We start from the raw sequence: 19,158 nt of genomic DNA, 5'->3' as shown, positions 1-19,158 counted from the left end.
CCACAGTGCTCATTTTTAAGAGGTCTTCTCTGGCTTGTTTCATCTATTGCCCTGTTGGGGGTGAGGGCGGGCAAGGTGAGTCAAAACTTAAGTAGGTTGTCCTGGGTTTTGAGCATCGAAATGCAGGGGGGGAGGAATGTTGCTTCACTGTGCAGATGTCAGGAAAGGGTAGCCAGCTTGGGAGCAGGTGGCTAAGGGGAGAAGTGTTCTAGTTTTCCAAGGGCCTGTCTGAAGGCTGCCTCTCTGTCTTTAGAGGCTTGCCCGCAGGAGACTTCTGCAGGAGCCCGTGGTCCCTCTGGCCATGGTGTGGCCCTGGAGGGTTCTCGGGCATCACATCAAGTGACAGTGGCTCTCCTTCTCACCCACTGTCCATAATAGCCTTGGGCTGTCACCTGCTGACAGTCGCCTTGGACCTGCAGGGGTCTGTTTGCGCTCGGAGCTTGCAGGACAATAGAAAGGCAAGCCCGTGGCTCTTACCGGTCCACAACTTTGCCTTCATCCGAGAGAGCTAAGCTGTCTGACAGGAACTCGGGGACTTTGCCATCACCACCACCACCCCCAAAACAAATCCCCCAAAGACATGGGTGCTACAGAGACACAAAGAACACTCGTTGTTTTAGAACACAAATACATAAATTTTTAATCTGCGAAAAATACAAAATGAAACCATGTACAAGTTATGTACAAACCCTTTTTACAAGACAAGAGAGTTATCACTGGTTGTTACAGATGACAGAGTCGGGCAGATCGTTTCAGAGCACCGGCATTGCTTCTCCTCTCCGATTCCCGGTCAGTCACAGTACTAATCATAATCGTAGTCATAATGCCGACAAGCAAACGTTTGAAAGACAGATGAATAAGCCACGCTCTTTTTCCTTAATGAACATGTAGGCTGACCTCTGTGGAAGTGTATTTTTTTTCGTTGTCCCCTGAAGAAACGTTGAGTGCAGGTTTTGGTGTTAAGAGGGGAAAGGTTTCTTTTTCAGCATCTGGGGAGTGGGATGTGGGCCAGAAGTTTTAGGCAGGATGCGACTGTGCCACCTGGGAATGGAAGGTTTTTAATTAGGATTTCCAGGCCGAGTTTGGTTTATGTCTGAACTGTTGCACTTCTGGTCAAATGTGTCTCCGGCTGTACTTAGCAGCAGGAAGGGAAAGGCAGCAGGCCGCTCTGGGGCGGCGGGGCTTTGCTTTAGGGGAAGTGGGGCTCTGGCAACCTTGTTGGCAGGGATCCCTTACCTGCGGGCTGCCTCTCATGCTGACCCTGAATCCCGTGGGAGGGGAGCTCTGCTTTGCTCCGGCAGGCGCGCGTCCGTGCCTGCGTACGTTCCCATCTAAGATTCTGAACAGCCGGCCCGGCCATGCTTCCTAAGGCAGGCCTACTAGAGAGCTTGGGGGTCACTTTTGTCCCTGTTCTGCTGAAGAGCAAGGTGCAGGAGAAGAAACACAGATGTCCTCAAGGGGATAAACAGACCGAAGGAAATCTTTTTGAACTTAAAATCTACCTAGAAATTCAGGTCGGTTTTCACTGGGCCAAAAATCCTCTCTCCTCCTGCTGCCTGCCCAGAAGAGCCACCAAAGCAAAGTGATTGTCACATTTGTTCTAAGAATGCTGAAACCAAAGCTTCCAGTGTGTGCGTTGTTCGGGAAGGGATGAAGAATAATGGGGTGACATGAACATGGAGGGGTTAGAAGAGGCCCATCTCAAGATCCTTCTCCTTTGAGTCCTTCTCCAGAAAAAGAGTCGGCAACCTAGAAGATCTGCCCGCCCTGCATTTCCCATGGCGTCCAAAGTAACACATAGAGGCTGACTCATGGCCTGGCCTGAGCCCCACCTCAGGACGAGCTCTGGGGATAAAGACGAATTAGCAATGTCATTGCCCTTATCAAGTGAGTCCTTTCACTTCTGAGTCATCCTCTCCAGGACCCTTCATCTCCAATCTCATAGATGACTCACCCTCTCTTTCTTAGAGTTTCCCTTTCAGCTTGCCATTTTCCTAGTTCTGGAGTACCCTAGATCTCCTATCCCAAGAGTATCTACTTATTTTGGTCCTTTTATCCCCTATAAATACGGCTGCAGTCCCCCAAGAGTCTCTGCCAGATGGCCTTCCAGGCCTATGCTTCCTCCTTTGGAAGATTCAGCCATGCTCCCCACTTCACAAGGACCTCCTGATTTCCAAATCCACAGGGCCTGCTGGAAACCTCTCCCCGGCTCCACTTGCCTACTCATTTGGCTGCAAGGCCTTCCTTTGTGGAAAGCTCTCAGCTTCTTCTACTCTGAATGAATCCAATACAACAGTGCCCATCTGCCCACATTCGCAGGCTCCCCTTCCTATCTTCTTTTCTTCTTTCCTATTCTTCCACATGGTTCTTCCCTTCGGGTCCAAACTCACTGTTTCTTTCTCAAAGAACCTTTCCAGAACCAGTCACTGCCCCAACACCCAATCCATACAGCAGTCCCTACAACTCCAACTAAACTTCTACTAGTATGATCCATAACACCTATCTGTGGAAGGTGGGTGCTTTGTCTGCTGTTTTTGACTTGGAGTGTGCACCCTTGAGAACTCCAGGCAGCTGAGAAAAACGTCTAACTTTGCACATGCACTCCTGATGACTTCCAGGAGGAACTGAAATCTCAAAACTTTCAATCTAAAAAACGTTCAGGCATTGGTGTTCATCACTCTGTTTAAAACTTTCAGTGGCTTTCCATGGCATTCTAAATCAAGTCTTGACCTCTTGGCTTGCCCCTTCAGACTATTTCCTAAGGTCTCATCTTAGATTTCTTCAGCTCCCCTACAAGATCATGTCACCAGAGACAAAATGGCCTATGTATTGAAATCACATTCCCACCAATGAGCCATGGCCCATTAAGTTGCCTCTTCTAGAAAACCTTCATTCTCTGAATTTCTCCAGCCATCTATTTCCCATTGAAATACCTCCAAAACCCATCAAGCGCTATATCACACCGTATTCTTCTCAACCCATATATTTCAATGCAACCTCTCCTCCCTTTCCACCCAAAGCACTAACTCTCGATACCACATACCTGCACTTGGCTGATGGTGCTTGAAACTCCTGTTTATATCATTTTGTTTTTGTTCTTTCTTCCTAGTTCCTACATGCATGTCCTGGTTTGGCCTGTCTTTAGATACTTAAGCCTTGGGCCCCTTTTCAAAAAATGAGGCAAAAAAGGAAAGCCTGGTGCAGATAGTCTAACTTCACATTCCTCCCCCAGTCTAACCACATGAGGCTGTGGTATAACACAGCCTCTGACTGGTGTTCAGCTAAAGGGTTGCCGCTTAGGGGCACACGGGCTCCTTTCCCTCTGTACATGTTCCCAACAAGCTTGCCAGATCACTGGCAAATTAGGCTTGTAGTTCCTTGGGAAATAAAATTAAGGATAAAAGTATACTCTGAACTGTCTTATTTTATGGCAATTTTTAAAATACGAACAACTGGTATTGCATGGGCAACAACCAACCAGAGCAGACTTCACTTAAAAAACCAATATCGCCACGCTCGTACAAACTGCCTGGAAATCATTTCTAATTACTACTCTCTCACTAATAATTCCAAAGGGCCATATCACCACTTTATATGATCATGGGACTTAAGTGCCAAATCATCTCTGCTGGATAGAAAAATAAATGCGCTTTGGAAACATGGGGTAAGTAGGGGCAGAAAGGGAATTTGCCGGATGAGTTATATGTGAAGTCTCAGTTCCATTGCTTTTTAAAGAAGATAAGTCAAGCCCTAAATAGTAAAGTTCCTCTGAAGGACCGCAGTGATTTCACCACCATTCCAAAAGCCACAAAGAGAAACAGAATAGAGAATAGACAGACTACAGGGACAGAAGAGAAAATGGACAGGTTCAGCAATAGAAAGTTATGTCCAAGTTGAATGGATCTGTTTGGTCTCCTATGAGTAAGCTCATGATCAAATCAATTGGTTCTCATTGAAAATGAAGAATGATAGATGAAAATTAGACTTATGAATGTAAGTAAGAAAAAGAGAGTGTACTAATGGAAGAAAAGAAATCAAATAAACAAGACAAGAAACGAAGTGAGAAGTAAGGTGGGTTGCTTGGTTCCTAAAGCCCAGATCCACCTGCAGAAATAAAAATGAGGAAAAATCGCAGGAATCTAGGGGTCATCAGACTCCAACTACATGCTGAAAAGTGGAGATATGGGTTAGAGATGAAGGGATTGACTGGAACTGAGCTTGGAGCCAAGAAAAGGGGCAGGCAGGGCTGAGATGAAGAAGAAAACTCTAGGAACACCCAGAAAAATCTGACCCAATGTGACCGAGGAGAACCTGAATTTTGAAATTGCATTTTGAACCTAAGAAGACTCCAAAGTGTGGAACAGAGGCGTGAACTTAGCTTTCACATGTCCAGAGCAGAAATCGCACGCCACTCTCAGGAGTATCGCTTGGGTGCTGTAGCAAGAAGACCATCATTCCAGCGCAGGACAAGATTGTCTCCCAGGGCTATTCCCACACTCCCACTCCTCACCTAGCTCATGTCCTCCCAGATCTGAAAGGCACCTTAGGGCCATTTAGGTGAATCACTCTTATTTACAAATGAGGTCCCTGGGACTCCAAGGGTTTCACGAACATTCTCAAAGTACATTGCTAGTTATTTGCAGATGTAACTTCTGAACACTCATATTAAACCACAAGTAAGGAAGTTGCACTCTTTCACCTTTCAACATGAAAATAATTCCCAATTTTCTTATGCTATCTCAGTTTCCCCCTTTTCCAACTCTAACCAAATAGTTCTAATCCCCTGTTATTTAAAGTCTTTAATTAAGTTTTGTGCAAAATACATCATAAAATGCCCCAACCTTTGAAAGGAAGGAGCTCTGGTTGTTCCCCAACATGCCTCAGTCACCACCACTTCTATTTAAAGTCTTTTATATTGGTTCAAGGTGATATTTTGAAATATAAAATTGCTTAAATGAAAGTAAAAGTTTTCTTAATAAGAAAGATGATGGGTGGTGATGATGTCTTTGTAAACGGGTGCTTTCTGCTTTCTAAATAGTCTCTTGATGAGTCTTTAATTCCCAAAGCACCCACGAGTCTTTAGTTTGGGTAAGGACTTTTCTGGAACCCTAAACTGCGATGGGAAACCATAGTCTCACAAGACAGACAGTTCCAATGATGATCATCATGGGTCTATGCTTAGTTTAGTCCGAAAAGTGGGGACGGGTCTGTCACAGTGGGTGGAAAGACGACCTCTTCCCAGCCACAGAGATCAACACACAGAAACTAATGAGGAAGTTCTAGCATTGCCTTGAGCCCTTCAGTGGTCTTACAATCTTGTTTCTGTTCTCGTGTCACTTTGAACCTACCAGGCACCAGCTTTTGCCAAAGGAGCCACCAAGCAGGCATTTTGCATACTTCCTCAAAAAAAAAAAAAAGCTCCTTTTTTATTTTGTCTCAGGCAATTTATTATTGAATTGTTACTGAATTCGTTATCAAAAGCAAAACAACACGAGCTCGCTGCTCTACTGCAGAAGAAACTAGATTCCTGCCAATTAGCTTTGGGGGCAGCCCTTTGCTCTAGGAAACCATTTTAGCCATTTTGGTCAAAAGAAAAAAAAGTTTTCTTTCAGCAATATTGGAATGGAAAGCAAAGAAAAGAAACGAAAAGAAAAGGAGTTTAGATTGAAATCTCTAGCCATGAATGTCACGGAGTTGACGCTTGTGTTTTCAGACTGGCTTGGTGTGGAGAGATGGGCTCGAGAGGCACAGGACACTGTGTTCCTCTGAGGGAAGATCATTGAGGCAGCCACATCGCCTGCCAGAGGACACCAAACAGTTATGACAAATTCAGAAATGGTTATCAGGAAGAGGAGTGAAGAAGAGTCCACCAGGGTTCATGAAGGAAAGAAGAGCGTGGATTGATGGGAACGTACTAAGGTGACCCCAATGCAAAATCGTTACGTAGAAGAAGGCCTAGCTTTCAGGAATGTCGTGAAATCCAAACAAGGGATTCACCCCCACAGACCCGTCTTACTTCTGTTGGAAACCAGGAAATGTTCATAAGCCTGAATATAGACTGCTGACGTCATTTTAGTCTGCTGTGTAGACTAGTGATTGGTTATAAGTAGTTTTTAAACAATCCAATTGGACGTACATTATATTCACAATACTTTTATAGAACTACTTCTATAGAATGTGACAACAGGGTAACCACAGTCTGACAAGTCACTTCAGGACGGCACCTACAGGGCAGAAGCACGACTACATGGGCTCTGCAGGGTGTAGACAGGGATGGAAGCTCATTTTGCCTACACTGGTCATTGGAGTACTTAGTGGACATATGTTTCCATGGTGATTTCATTGCTTGGCTCTGATCTGATTTGCACTAATATCCTAAGTACCACAGGGTCATGGCCTAAAGAATTAATGGAAGAGATATCATGGGACTTTGGGGGGATATTTTGGTAAGTTTGGTTTCTTCAAGTGTCCACGGTTTACATTTTTAAGGAAAGAAAAATCACTATCACGTCCATGCTTCTCCATAGACCCTGATGACTGTATAAAAGATTGATCATTTTGAAGTTGAAAGATTTGCTCAATCGTGTGGAACGTAAACAGTTGCCGGGACGACTGGACACCGAGCATGCAAGCCACGGCAGAACTCTGAGACTTGGTAATTGTGTCTGATGGCTAGAAAAATCTTTGAGCACAGTTGGAAGTGGTTGAGACATTTGATTTCATTGCTGGTCATTTTCAAAGGCCTTTTCTAACAGTCTGTATTGAGTGCGTTCATTGCTTTCCTTTTGTCGTTATTATGTTTTACACTGTTGCCGCAAGTTTATGTGTTTTGTCCCAGCAACTAAAGGATATCCTGGAAAAAATAAAATCTGGGCAAAAGTAGTCTCTTTGATTGTGAAAATTTTTCTGGCTTTTTAAACAAAAACTCAGTGAAAAGAACGAATGTGTGATCACATCCCATTGTTAAGTGAAACTATCCACTGGTGTTTACAAACTTTCAGGCTAAAAGCTCTGAGACTTGGGGCGTGGGGAAAAAGTCCACCAGAACCTTCCCGAGTTGAAATTCCTCTACTTGCGTGGGTGGTTTGGACATAGGAAATAGGAAGCATAACAGCATGGAGGAGTCCCCACCATTCGCACAACAACAGAGCAATATCTCGAGTGCATCGGGTCCTCAACTTCTACGTCCCAGGCGTCTCACAACCCTTCTGGCATCATTCGTTGGCCGGATAAACCTGATCTGGCAATTGTAGAAAAGCTGCAAGAAGGTCTTCCCTTTAAATATATGAACAAAGGGATGAGCAATACAGAATGAAAACTAAAACTACAAAAATATGACTTTCAACTGAGAAAATAAATAAGTTTCCATTTATTAAGAGCTGGTGTCAGTGCAGCTAAGATACACACCCATCCAGGAAATTCACCTGCCCCCTTTTGTCTCCTTCTACGAATTTACCGAAGTACATGTTTACATCATTGGACCATTTTAAAATTGTTTTAATAATCCATTGCCCTTCCTTACAATTATTTGTGGCGGTGACCATCATTCTCCTCAAAGGAAAAGAGAGAAAGAAGAGAAATATGCATTAAGGAGTCTGGCCACTTACTCATGTTGATTTTGCATTGTTTAGATATAGGGAAGATATTTGACAACGAAAAAAAAGAAAAATATATTTTCTTTCTAATAAATAAAAATAATTTAAAATGCTAGAGGCTATACATGACTATTTTAGTATGTTCGTTTATAAATGAAATCATTTCCTTTTCCAAAATACATGGAAGCAATATTCAAGGCAGACAAAGAGAAAGATCTGTCTACTTTATTTTTCTTGCAATTCTCATTTATCCTAACATTTCCACCAGTGATTCAGTATGTAAGAGGAAGAAAAGTCACATCACCATTTATGAAGTTTGTCAGGCTTTAAAAAAATAGTTCTGGTCTCCTGGGAGTCAACATTCATCTTCAACTTCTCTGATTGGTGGAATCAAGCTGCTTGTGGATTTATATTGGTTGATCTGGTTAGCCATGTGGGTACTCATGGGCTTGATTTGAATGTTTCTGGGATAGGCATTATCCGGTTCATCTGTAAACCATTTCTTTTCTGCTAAAGGGCAAAACGGATAGAGAACAAGAAGGAGAAATGAGAAGCTTAATTAGTCCTAGGGTAAAGCCTTTGGAAAGTTCATTGAAAAAAATGCACAAATGTAATAGATAGAAGCTGACAGTGAGTAGTTGCTAAGAGATAGTGCGGTGTAGGGAGAACCCCAGAACGTGGGACACCTCTGCTGCTTGTGGCAAGGGATGACCAGTGCACCCTTGGGACTTGGAGGCACCATGGGTGGACCTCTGAGAATAAGGAGGGGTTGGAGGAGGAACTCCAGCAATGTTCTCTGGGGTTCCTTTAGTGTCCTGGAAAGCTTTGGTGGGAAGGAGATGTGGAATATATCAAATATGGGGCGTGAACATTGTGCCTGAGGAAAGATCTGTGCGTTCACGGATTTGAGCGGAACATGACGGACATTGTCCCTGACACAGAGCCAGCGATCTAACATCTTATGCAGGATTTCCTCCTCTCAACCTGGACTTGGCCTTGTTTGTAACAGACATACTTGAAATTATAGCTCAATACACCACTCTTTTTTTTTTTTTTTTTTTTTTTTTTGCAGCCAGTTTTGAGGGTCTTAAAGTAAGCCCACAGGTTTTGCTGGGCAATGAGACTCAAAATCAGAATAGCAACCAAAGTTTGAAGATGATTTTGAGATGGTTTTCATTCCAAGAAAGAAAACTCTGTGTTGGTAAAAAGTTATGAAAAGAATTCCTAGTGGCAATATCTTAACCGACTATAATAACCCGAGCTGTTGACAAGGGAGCTGGACGAAGTCTTGGCATTTCATTTCCACCCTAAATACAGACATGGCTGCGAGAATGCTGAGTCAGAGCATTCAGAGGGGTGAGGGGAGGAGAGTGGGGAAGAGAAGAGCCTAGCATCCTCTCAGCATTTCAGTTCTGTTTTACAGGACACAGGCCTCACCCCAGCCTTTTTCTAGAATTGAAACTTTCGGGATAACCGGCCATGTGTCCAGACATGAAGAGACTGGGCAAATAGGACATTCTAATTTGGGACTCATGTTAGTGGCTCAGGAAAAGAAAAGAAAAAGGGGGGAAGCTTTCAGGCACACCCACAGCTCTAGAGACAATGGCCTCTTCTTTATTAGAACAAGTCACAACTGCCTTGTCGGGGGTCCCAGACTGATATGTTAACCAAAATTGCTCACCTGGCTCGATAGAAGAGTGTGTGTGTGTGTGTGTGTGTGCGCGTGTGCGCTCACACACGTCTGTACGTCTGTCTGTCTGATAGGTTAATGATCTATAAATTCAGCATCTGCGATCAGCTCACAACGGCTCTGCATGTTTCTCCTGGATGCGTCCTCTCTCTCCTGCTGTGTCAAGTCTGAGCCTTCGGTGTAAACCGTGTCACTGGAGCGGGGGTGTGCCTTGGGGAGACCTTGTTCACGACCCTTTGTTCGGCAGCTCAGTTTACCCCCAGGACACGACTGTCTCTCAGATGGTTCCCCACTCCCCTTTCTCCTGCGCTGGCTCTCTCACCTATTATAATTAAGTTCACTTTGATTTGAACAGATTGGACGATCGGAATTCATAATGCTACATCCTCACAGTGAAGCTAACTGATTAAGTGCTTTAAATTATTCCCCCTGACAGAATGATAAAGTTACAATCTGTTCTGAGATGATCTACAGCTTGCCAGACTCCTACAGCTTCTTTCTACATTCATTTATCTTTTTGTCAAGCAGAGTTTTTTTTTTTTTCCTAAGCTTCAATTCCATAGATCTTTTAAAGTCATCAGCACATCTGAATTATTAATGAGGCTTTAGAGGCAAGGTTCCTGATGGACTGGTTAAAAAAGGTTGTATAGAAATCCAGGACTGTGTACACATCAAAATAATTTCGGCTCCATTTAAAAAACCATTTAGTTCGAGTGTGACATAGATGAACCATTATGAATTTGTGGAGACCAATTTTTTGTGATCTACGATTAAACTAACCTTTCAGAGAGGAGTAGAGTGTGATGGTTATGTTTTAAAAGCATTGCCAGGCCACTGAAACAATTTCAAACTATGACTTTTTCCAATGGTTTATGTGTAAAGATGATTTTCAGAAGAGCGGGACCGGGCGTCTGTGCTGTTTGCCTGAGCTGCCCTTGGTTTTGGCTGTGCCGCTGTGGGGACTGATGGTGCAAAGGGATTTAGTGCTAGGCTGGACATGCCAGGTTGGAAAGGAAACTGAACTCTGCTGATGGAAATGAGTAGGTCTTTTGGGCGAAAGACCTAAGACAGCTGCAATTTGCTGAAATTTTTACAACTGCTGCAGAGAATAATTGTTCAGAATTTAGTCTTTACTGTTCAATTCAAAGTTGGCATTTTGACCTTTCGTGGCAGAGAGAATATCAATTCCTTCTGCTGTCGGTAAGAAAGAGAGCATTACTTTCCCCATTTAAGCTTCGTTCTCTCTCTCCTTCTACACTTCTTGCCATAGAAGAAAATCTATGTGGAGTAGCACCTGTGTTTTTGGCCATTCAGCTTCCACACAAGAAGTGTTCGAGCACGTCCTGGTGATGAGTTGAGGTTTTTATTATGTCTGAGAAACAGGCTTTTTAATTTGGGTGCCTTGTAAGATATAAATATATATGTTGTTGGAGACTTGATTGGATAGGATGTTGAGGAAATAGAAATATATTAATGCTCTGAGCATTCTAGTAAAATATCCAGGGGCAAAGGTCGTTTCTGAAGAGATTCTCTCAAAAGGCATCAGAGGAACACACACTAGTGATCGTTACTCATTTGCTTCAACAGAAAGTGCTTGAGGCATGACGATGACACTTTGGTTTATTGACTCTCACCTTCCAGAGAAGAAACTGTGCCAATGGGAGGCTAGAACATTGGCCATGAGGAAGAATACTCAGGGAAGGGATTCAAATGAGTGCTGAAGTGGTCCAGGACAAATGCAAATCCTCGAGTTTATCTCCTCTCCAAGCCTCATTCCACAGGCCAGAAAGATTTCCGGGAGCTTTGATTTTGTCCCTAAGATGGGAAGGGCAATGGATCTGGCTGCGAGGGCCTCCTAGGAACCAGAGGAAAACAGCCCCATTTGTCAACAAGCCTCTGGAGGCTGCTAAGCATGACGTCATCAAGGCAGGGGTAGTGTGTGACCCCCCCCCCCCCAATCAGGGACAGGAGGCGTGGCAGTCTCTGGTGAGTGGGCTAGTAGCACGAGATAAAACCCGGACATGGACTGCAGAGAGATGCTTCTAAAAGAACCGGCTGTCGAGAGAAGGCACCTACGGAGACCAGCCGGACCATGAGCGATCCACCACGGACTGGCCGGGAGGTGTGGGCTGCGGAGATGGCGTGGGGCAGGAGGGTAAGTTCAGAGGGATCGGAGGTCTCCCGCGGGAGTTGCATGGCTCCGATCAAGTCGCTGTGTAATTGATCTCAGTTACGGTTTCTCGTCTGTAAAATGGGCTCGTGACCAGATCTTCCTAACGCTGTTGTCTGGATGAAAGGGGCTAGTGCGGCCGAAGCGCTCACCACGGGTGCGGATGCATGGTAAGTAAACTTGAGCGCTTCCGCCTGTTGGTGATAGCAGCCGCCAGGACGGCAGGGGGCAGAGTTCACAGTTTTAAATGCCACTCTGCCACTTTCCGGCTGGACGACTTTGAACAAATCCGTCCTACAGATTCCTTCAAACAGAGATGTAAATGGCAGGTACAGCTGAGCTTGTGTGAGGATTGAATGAGTTACTTAGAAGAGTCTGGCACTAAGTAAGCACTAAGGGGTTGGCTTGCTGTGTGAGGTTAGCATCAACACGAGTATTCTCAGCACTAAAGGGCTACGGTGAGGATGGGTGGTCCTTTCCAGTGTGGCTACAAATGCACTGGGGGTGGAGATCTAAGGGTTGTAAATTGGGGTGCTGGCCTATAGAATGGGGATTTTGACACAGACGACAGAAGAGGATTTGCTGGGGTTATCTTCATTTGGAAGGAAAGGAGAGGAAGGAGTGACCCAATGTACTTTCTGAGGAGTCCAGGGTTGCTACCCTGCCGCGGGACCTGTATCCTTAAAATAATGGCTTTGTACTCAACAGGTGCCCTACCCCACCCACAAGCCGTCTGCGTCTTCCATTGCTACTTCCATAGCTGAGATAGAAGGGTCCAGGATTAGAGCTAGGACTTCCTCAAGCCACGAGGAGCCTGGAGGAGTAGGTTGTGGGAGGTAAGAACCCAAGACCTGGGCTGACCTGATCGCCTGGGTACCTGCAAGCAGAGAAACAGGCTTCACTGTGAAAACAGAGCCTCTTTGCTGGCTCTGTGGGTTGTCAGTGCTGTGGGATTCAGCCTTTTCATATAACTGCTCCCCAGAGAAGACTGCATTAAAGAAGAGATGATCATACAGCAAAGGGATCTGGAATAATTGGCCCTCTTCCTGCTGTACCACAAGCTGAGGTTTAGAGAGAAAGGGCTGGAAAGGGAAGGGCTCCATTTGGAGAGAGACCACAGCTGAGAACAGTAAGCCCTAACCAGGAGCTGCAGCCTTCAAAGGTAACACTGTGTGCTTGCACAGCTCACCTTTCCAGGACGCAGGCTGCCATTTGCCCTCTGCCCTGCACACCCCACCCATGCATATTGCCTTCTTCCCCCTCCGTGGGCGAAGTGTGGTTATTTCATAGACATGACAACCGTCCGTACCAGAACTAAAGCAGCCTCCATTTATGAAAACTGACACTTGTTTGCAATTGTCTGCCATGACTCTATTTGCCTCTTTAAACTGAAAGTCTAATGCTGCCATTCACTGGGCAGAGCCAACCGCCCGCTCCAGCCCTTTTCTGGGGTCTTCGTGCAGCTGACATGCCAAGGACAGACTCTCCACTCTTCCCTTTGGGGATAATCCCTCTCACCTCCCTGTACCACAGATGTGCGATCTCCTGGGGGGGACAGGGAACCGGTTCAGTGCCAGGTGCCTGCAGCTTATTCTTCATCATGTTATGACAAAGCAGGGATGGGCTGAAGAAGCTGACTGAGCCACTGATTTTTACCCTGTCTTGACTTCCACGGGCCGAAGTTTCTACACGCTCCTCTTTATCCTCCAGGAGCCTGTTGCTATAGGAACCTGGCAGGTTGATTTAATTGTCTGTATTGGGATGCAGACACCTTTAGGCTTTTCCCATGCTGGAGAAGAGCCAGTCAAAGGTTTTACTGGCCATCTGAGATCTTGACAATGCTGGCAGGAGGCACAGTCAGTGTCTCTGTCTCACTGTACTTAACACGGCTATTCCCTGTCTCAGAAGCCGTGAGCCCAGCTCGAGGAAGTGCCAATAGCACAGCAGCATCGGGAAGCACCCAGAGGCATTCTTGTTTTTGTTTTGTTTTGTTTTAAGGATAAGCCAAGGGAGTAAAGATAATTGATAAAATGATGAAAGGTCTGAAAATATTTAAGATCAATTTATTTCAAAATATTTACTGAGCACTTATATTAAGGTTCTGGGTCACAACCTGTAATATTCATACAGAATTTGAAACTTCTCCCGGTTGTGGCAGAACCCTATGTATAAGGGTCCAGCTTTCTCTTTATCCATTTGAACTGGCTTCAGGAAGGACCCTGGGTAGTAGTCCTTAGGATGTTGATGATTTTACGACCATCTGAGCGAGTGCTGAGGCTGAGAAGGCTTCACCCCACCTCCTGGTCTACCCATTTACTTAAGGTTCAGCCCTTTCAAAGCCTAAAGCAAATTGGACTGAATAGCTTACAAATTGCTTCTCTTCTGGAACAGTACAGATAACTGAGTTTCTAGCTGTTGCTCTTTTTAAATGCATGTACTTTCTCTTCAAATAATTCTTTCGCTTTCTATCTTTCTTTCTTTCTTTCTTTCTTTCTTTTTCTTTCTTTCTTTCTCTTTCTATTTCATTCTCTTTTTTCTTCCTTTCTTCCTCTTTCTTTCTCTCTTCCTCTTTCTTTCTTTCTTTCTTTCTTTCTTTCTCTTCCTTCCTTCTTATTTCATTCCTAGTCTTTTCTTTTTTTAGGGGGAGCAGGAAGGGGAAAGACGTAATATGAGAATCTTGTGTGCTTCCCTCCTAAAAGAACCTGAAAGGGGAATGAGGAAGTTTGGAGTCACATGGAAAACAATGGAGGAGACTCTTGGTTCTATAGGGGAAAGTATAACATAGTAGTTTCAGCTAATAGAATAGAGGTCATAATGATACGTTTTCATCATTGAATGTATCATTAGCCAAATGCTACAGTCAACTCTCAGTTGTGTGCCCAATGTCCCGGGAAAATTCCAAAGTTTCATCTCATGTCACAGTCTGTTCCCACTCCATCCCTGTCACAACATCATCTCATCAGAGCTGCTAACAGATTGTATATAAAACGCATTTTGGAATTACTTCTCTCTATCTGCCCAATCTCTTGTTGGGATGTAACAAATGCTTGAAAGGCAGGTGGCAGGAGAGACTTAGTTAATGCAGGGCCTGAGCCGTGAGGCCCCAGATAACTGGGCGTGCTCTGTGAGTTGATACATATAACTGAGCAGTTTTCATTTGGGGTCCTACTGATCAAACATAAAGGAGACCAATGCTTTTGTCACTAATAAACCTCCTGGTCTAAATTTAAAGGAGGATAAAATATGAACCGAGAAGCAGGTTTGCCAAATGGAATAACTAAAAATGTTTTCCAGCAAAGTTTATCACCTGGCATCGTACTTTGATTTAGTGGGTCTTGCCAAGATAAACACAGAGATGTGGTCAGACCGATGAGGGGCTGGGTTGGGGTGGTGGTGATGGGGGGAAGTGGAGGAAGCTGGGTTTCTTGATGGGAAAATGCTTTTGGACTTGGAGCAAGGTACCAAGGTGGGCAGGGAGGCCACGTGCAGATTTAAAGGCAAGCCAGATGGAGAGAAGTTCCCCCCAAATCACCCAACCCCAAAACCAAGAACACCAAAACAAACTCTAAGGGATCTAGCAGTAGCAGCCGCATAGCCTCATCGCGCTGAGCAATTTAGAAAGTGGAGGAAGGAGGAGAAGTAGGGAAGGAAGAGGAGGGGGAAGGGGAGGGAAAAAAAAAGCAAAACAAACTAAATAAAACCACAAACAGAACAATAAAAATAAAAATAAACAAACCAATAACAGAATAAAATTTGTAACTCCTTTTTTTTTTTTAATTTCACAAAAGTTTTCACAAGGACAACGTTATGGAAGAAAACCCCCAGCAGTGGCTAGGTCATGCAGAACCATTAATTGTCATACCTCGGCCCATTCTATTCATCCTTGGTGCACTTTAGAGAGAGAAGTAAGCTATGTGAGTTTTACAATGCTTTTAAACTGTCATATTTCCTGTTGAGCACTTTAACTGGCACATTCTTATAGTTATAAATGTTCTATGGGCACAACTTTATAACCTTCTTTGCAAAGAATGCATGAAAAGCTCTTCATGATCCCAAACTGGGGTATATGTGTGTGTATATATATACACACATATATGCATATATATATGTGTGTGTATATATGTAGAGAGAGATATATATATAATTCTATATAAAAAGATAGATAGTTATACATAATATAGAAATTGATATATATAGGGACAAAAATAATTTGAAAAAAATTCTTCCACTCATAGGGCTTTTTAATATACATGTATACAATTTTTCCCCACCCCGTTCCTGGTCTGAATACGGCACTGCCCTGTCTTTGGTATGGGGGCAGAGGTTCAGACTGAGCCTCACCATTCTGTCAGTAAAAGTGCTTGTCAATTCACACAGCAAGCAAATCTCCAAAACTATCATGCTTGGGGGGAGGGGGGTCCGAAATCTAAACTCAAAGCATTCACCATAAAAACACCTTTGTAGAGATGATATAGCTGTGGCATTTTTCTCCTCCCCTCTACCCCTATTCTGCTCAATGAAATTTTTTTTAAAGTAGACATTTCAAATCGGTATCCACCAGCCAGGGCTCGTCCACACGTACCGGAAGTCGGTTCCGGTGGAGTTTGCCCATTTCTAGGAACTGCCCTGCCTAAAGCCTGATTTGCATGCATAAAACATCTGACAACTGGATATTGAAAAAGGGATTTTTCTACCTTTCCTCTCATGCTTACCAACTTTCAAAAAAGGAAGGAAAGAAGGAAAACAAAAGAAAAAATTACTTCTACCAAAATGTGTTTGGCTCACTGTTGCACACTTCTCCCCCACCTCGTGACAACAAGGAGCAGCTCGCTGTTGTTGTCATTCGCCTGCCTGGGTGAACTGGCTATGTTCAAGGAACTGGGGAGGAGGAATTTTCCCACCAGCTCTCTGCTTTGGGACAGCCAGCACCATGCCGCTGTGCCAACAGTTTGGGGCGGTGGCTAGCTTTTGTGTTTGTTGAGTCAACTGTGGCTCGATCCCCCAACCTTCTGATTTATTTCGCATGTCGGCTCCTAGAAAAACATGATCTGCTGCTGGGTTTATCTTCCTCGCGCTCTACCGTGGCCCCAGCCCCTGCTCCTACCTGGCACTGGGGCCCTAGCTAATCAAACAAAGGGGAGTAAAAAGGTCCCCGGAGAATGCATGGAAAAATACTCGCTCTTTCCTGAGCATTATTTATTCTGTACATAAGGTAAGTAATTCACCTTTTAAAAGATGTAAAAATCCCAGGAAGGCAGTTTTTAATGACTTACATCTGATATTTATGATACATATGGCTTTTCATCCCAAATGTCAAAAGTGAAAGAAAAAAAAATAGCTAGTCATATGGCATAAGGAGACAGAATAACAATTTAATATGCAATCAAACCTCTGTTCACTTAAATTAAATGACTCGAATTTGATACATCCACGAATGGGATACTATTCTTTCCTCCACAGTAAGGGTAGAAATGTTCACACGAACTCCCAGAGGAAGTGAGCTCTGGGACAAAAAGGCCTTGGTGAGTAAAAAAATCTCAGATGTTCTCTTATAAAAGCAGGTGCTTAATAATCATCTACACAAACGGCGAAAGCCTTTTAAACGCTTCGCGAGACATCAGCCCAGAGAGTGGAAACAATCGATATGTTTTTGTTGCTTTTTGGTTGCTCCTTTCAAAGAAATGTGTATGTATATATTATTGCGTGTGTATTTAAAAAAAAAATAGAAAGGAAGGAAGGAAAACAACAACAAAATCAAAACCCGAAGCACCCTGATAATCCTGATAAATCAGAACAAACTTTTCTTCTACATTAACTAAACTTGCTTTGCGTAACTGACATCGATCACAATGGCTCGCCTCTACTCTGCGAACTCCTTCCTGCAGTGAGCTATTTATGTCTGGAGCATGCCTTTGGGGTATTTTTCCCCTAGAATCATAAATAACTTTTGGTCCTTCTGCTTATTTGCTGTTGTGCTCAAGGGTTTTATGGTGGTGAAATAAAAATGACAACCACATGCACACTATCATACATATGCAAATATGTGTAAAAAAAAGGGGGGGACTACAGGGGAAAAGGGGGAAAGTTACTGTTGGAAACACCCACTGGGGAAATGAGTGGCAGATACAGTTTCACACACGGTGGAGGTGGATACACATATCAGAGGCGCTCTTCCTGCACGTACTTCTGTTTGTCTCGGGACTCCCGGGACTTGGGTCGGTTCTGTCGGTTTGCCGTGGACGGGATGGAGTGCACGGAGGAGCTCTTCTTGCTGGAGGACTGGGACGAGTGGGAGGAATGGGAGAGGCTGGCCCGGGACTGGCCGGCGTTGTGGTCAAACTGCATCAAGCAGAAGATCAGGTCTGTCGGCACGAGCTCAAACTCGTACGGGGGGTTGGTGATGACATACCTGCATTGGGAAAGCAAAGGGGGCACGGATAACTGGCCGCGTAGTTCCCCTCCCTCCGCACCAAGAGGTTCCTCCAAGAGCATCTGGAGGATGGGCTTCTTGCTGGTCCAAGGCCTTAAACATTCTCTTCCAAGCCAAACTACATCATACTCTCTTTAGCTCAGGGCAGGAAGCCCGCCACCAGCCCCAGCAGCGATGCTGTATTAGGGCCTATGGTGGGAGAACCAAACTGTGCTTCCTACAGTCTGCATGCCCCTTTCAATTCAATATCAAGTTCAATTCTGATCCTGAGTAGCCCAAATGCACGCAGGAAGTTCACGGAGTGCACCGCATCTTTCATTCTAGAATGTTCTGACCATCCCAGACACACATCGCAGGACCAAAAAAAAAAAAAAAAAAAAAAAAAAAATCACTGTTTCCTCTATAGTGGTACACCTCAAAGTGGGTCCTCAAGCCAGACATACCAGCATCACCTGGGAACTTAAAATGCAAATTCTTAAGCAACTTTACTCCAGATCTACGGAGTTAGATAAGCTGGGGATGGGGCCCAGCAATTTGTGTTTTGACAAGCTTTGCAGGTGATTCTCATGCTCACTAAACTTTGGGAACTCACTAGTCTACAGCAAGTAGTCTCAACTCTGGCTATATACTATAATCTCTGTGCAATAAAAAATTATCCATATTTTCAATCCAGACCAAATAAGTCAGAGAAATCAGAATATTTTTAAAAAGCACCCCTGGTGATTCTAATGTGTAAGCAAAACTGAGAAATACTCATCTTTGTAGCATTGTTTCTTGAAGGTACGTTATGCAAATACACTGATTTTTGGTAATTCTACAATGTACTTTTGATTTGGGGTTGCTATGAATTTATTTTAATGCAATTAGAAAAATATAACTAGCACACAAAAACTTATTTTTTTCTGCTTCAGGTGATAATACACAATTTTCTTGAAATAAAAAGTCCATTAAAAATATTTTCAGTAAAAATATAGGCATCTAAGTAAGATATGGCAAAGGAACCAACTATCTTAAACACTAACAATATGAAATATCTCTCTAATAGTTACCAACAGAATAATCCCAGTAGCTGTAATTTGGAGGAGACGCTCCTATTCAGGAACTAATCTATAAAACTTGATTCTTCCCACAATATCTTTACATCTGCTATGCGTAATTAAAGGAAAAACCTCCCATAACCTCAGACTCAGTGTTGGCTATAATGTGGGCAGTCATTGGCAGACTGAGTGCATGTACATAGACCTCTGCCTTCATAGTGGGGGACAAGAGAGGG

The 19,158-nt window shown here is 43.9% G+C and overlaps 1 protein-coding gene across 9 annotated transcripts in view; it reads right to left on the bottom strand.

Annotated features, from left to right (window-relative positions):
- Positions 1-614: 614 nt before the first annotated feature.
- The window catches only part of KCNMA1 (potassium calcium-activated channel subfamily M alpha 1), a 717,414-nt gene continuing 698,870 nt past the window's right edge, over positions 615-19,158 (bottom strand). For 4 of the 9 annotated variants that reach the window (XM_048218924.2, XM_057308341.1, XM_057308340.1 and 1 more), the window contains 3 exons: positions 17,640-17,864; positions 15,318-15,346; positions 615-8,102 (listed from right to left, as the gene is read on the bottom strand). In XM_048218924.2, coding sequence (XP_048074881.1) covers positions 7,951-8,102; positions 15,318-15,346; positions 17,640-17,864 — 406 coding nt within the window. In that variant the 3' untranslated portion in view covers positions 615-7,950. Of the gene's footprint in view, positions 8,106-15,317; positions 15,347-17,639; positions 17,865-19,158 lie in introns of all 9 variants that reach the window. The other 5 variants (XM_026504523.4, XM_044386223.3, XM_026504527.4 and 2 more) reach the window with 2 other exon arrangements.

The sequence above is a fragment of the Ursus arctos genome, unplaced genomic scaffold, assembly GCF_023065955.2.
Source record: "Ursus arctos isolate Adak ecotype North America unplaced genomic scaffold, UrsArc2.0 scaffold_7, whole genome shotgun sequence".
Classification (NCBI taxonomy): domain Eukaryota; kingdom Metazoa; phylum Chordata; class Mammalia; order Carnivora; family Ursidae; genus Ursus; species Ursus arctos.
This window is presented reverse-complemented; position numbering and strand designations above follow the sequence as displayed.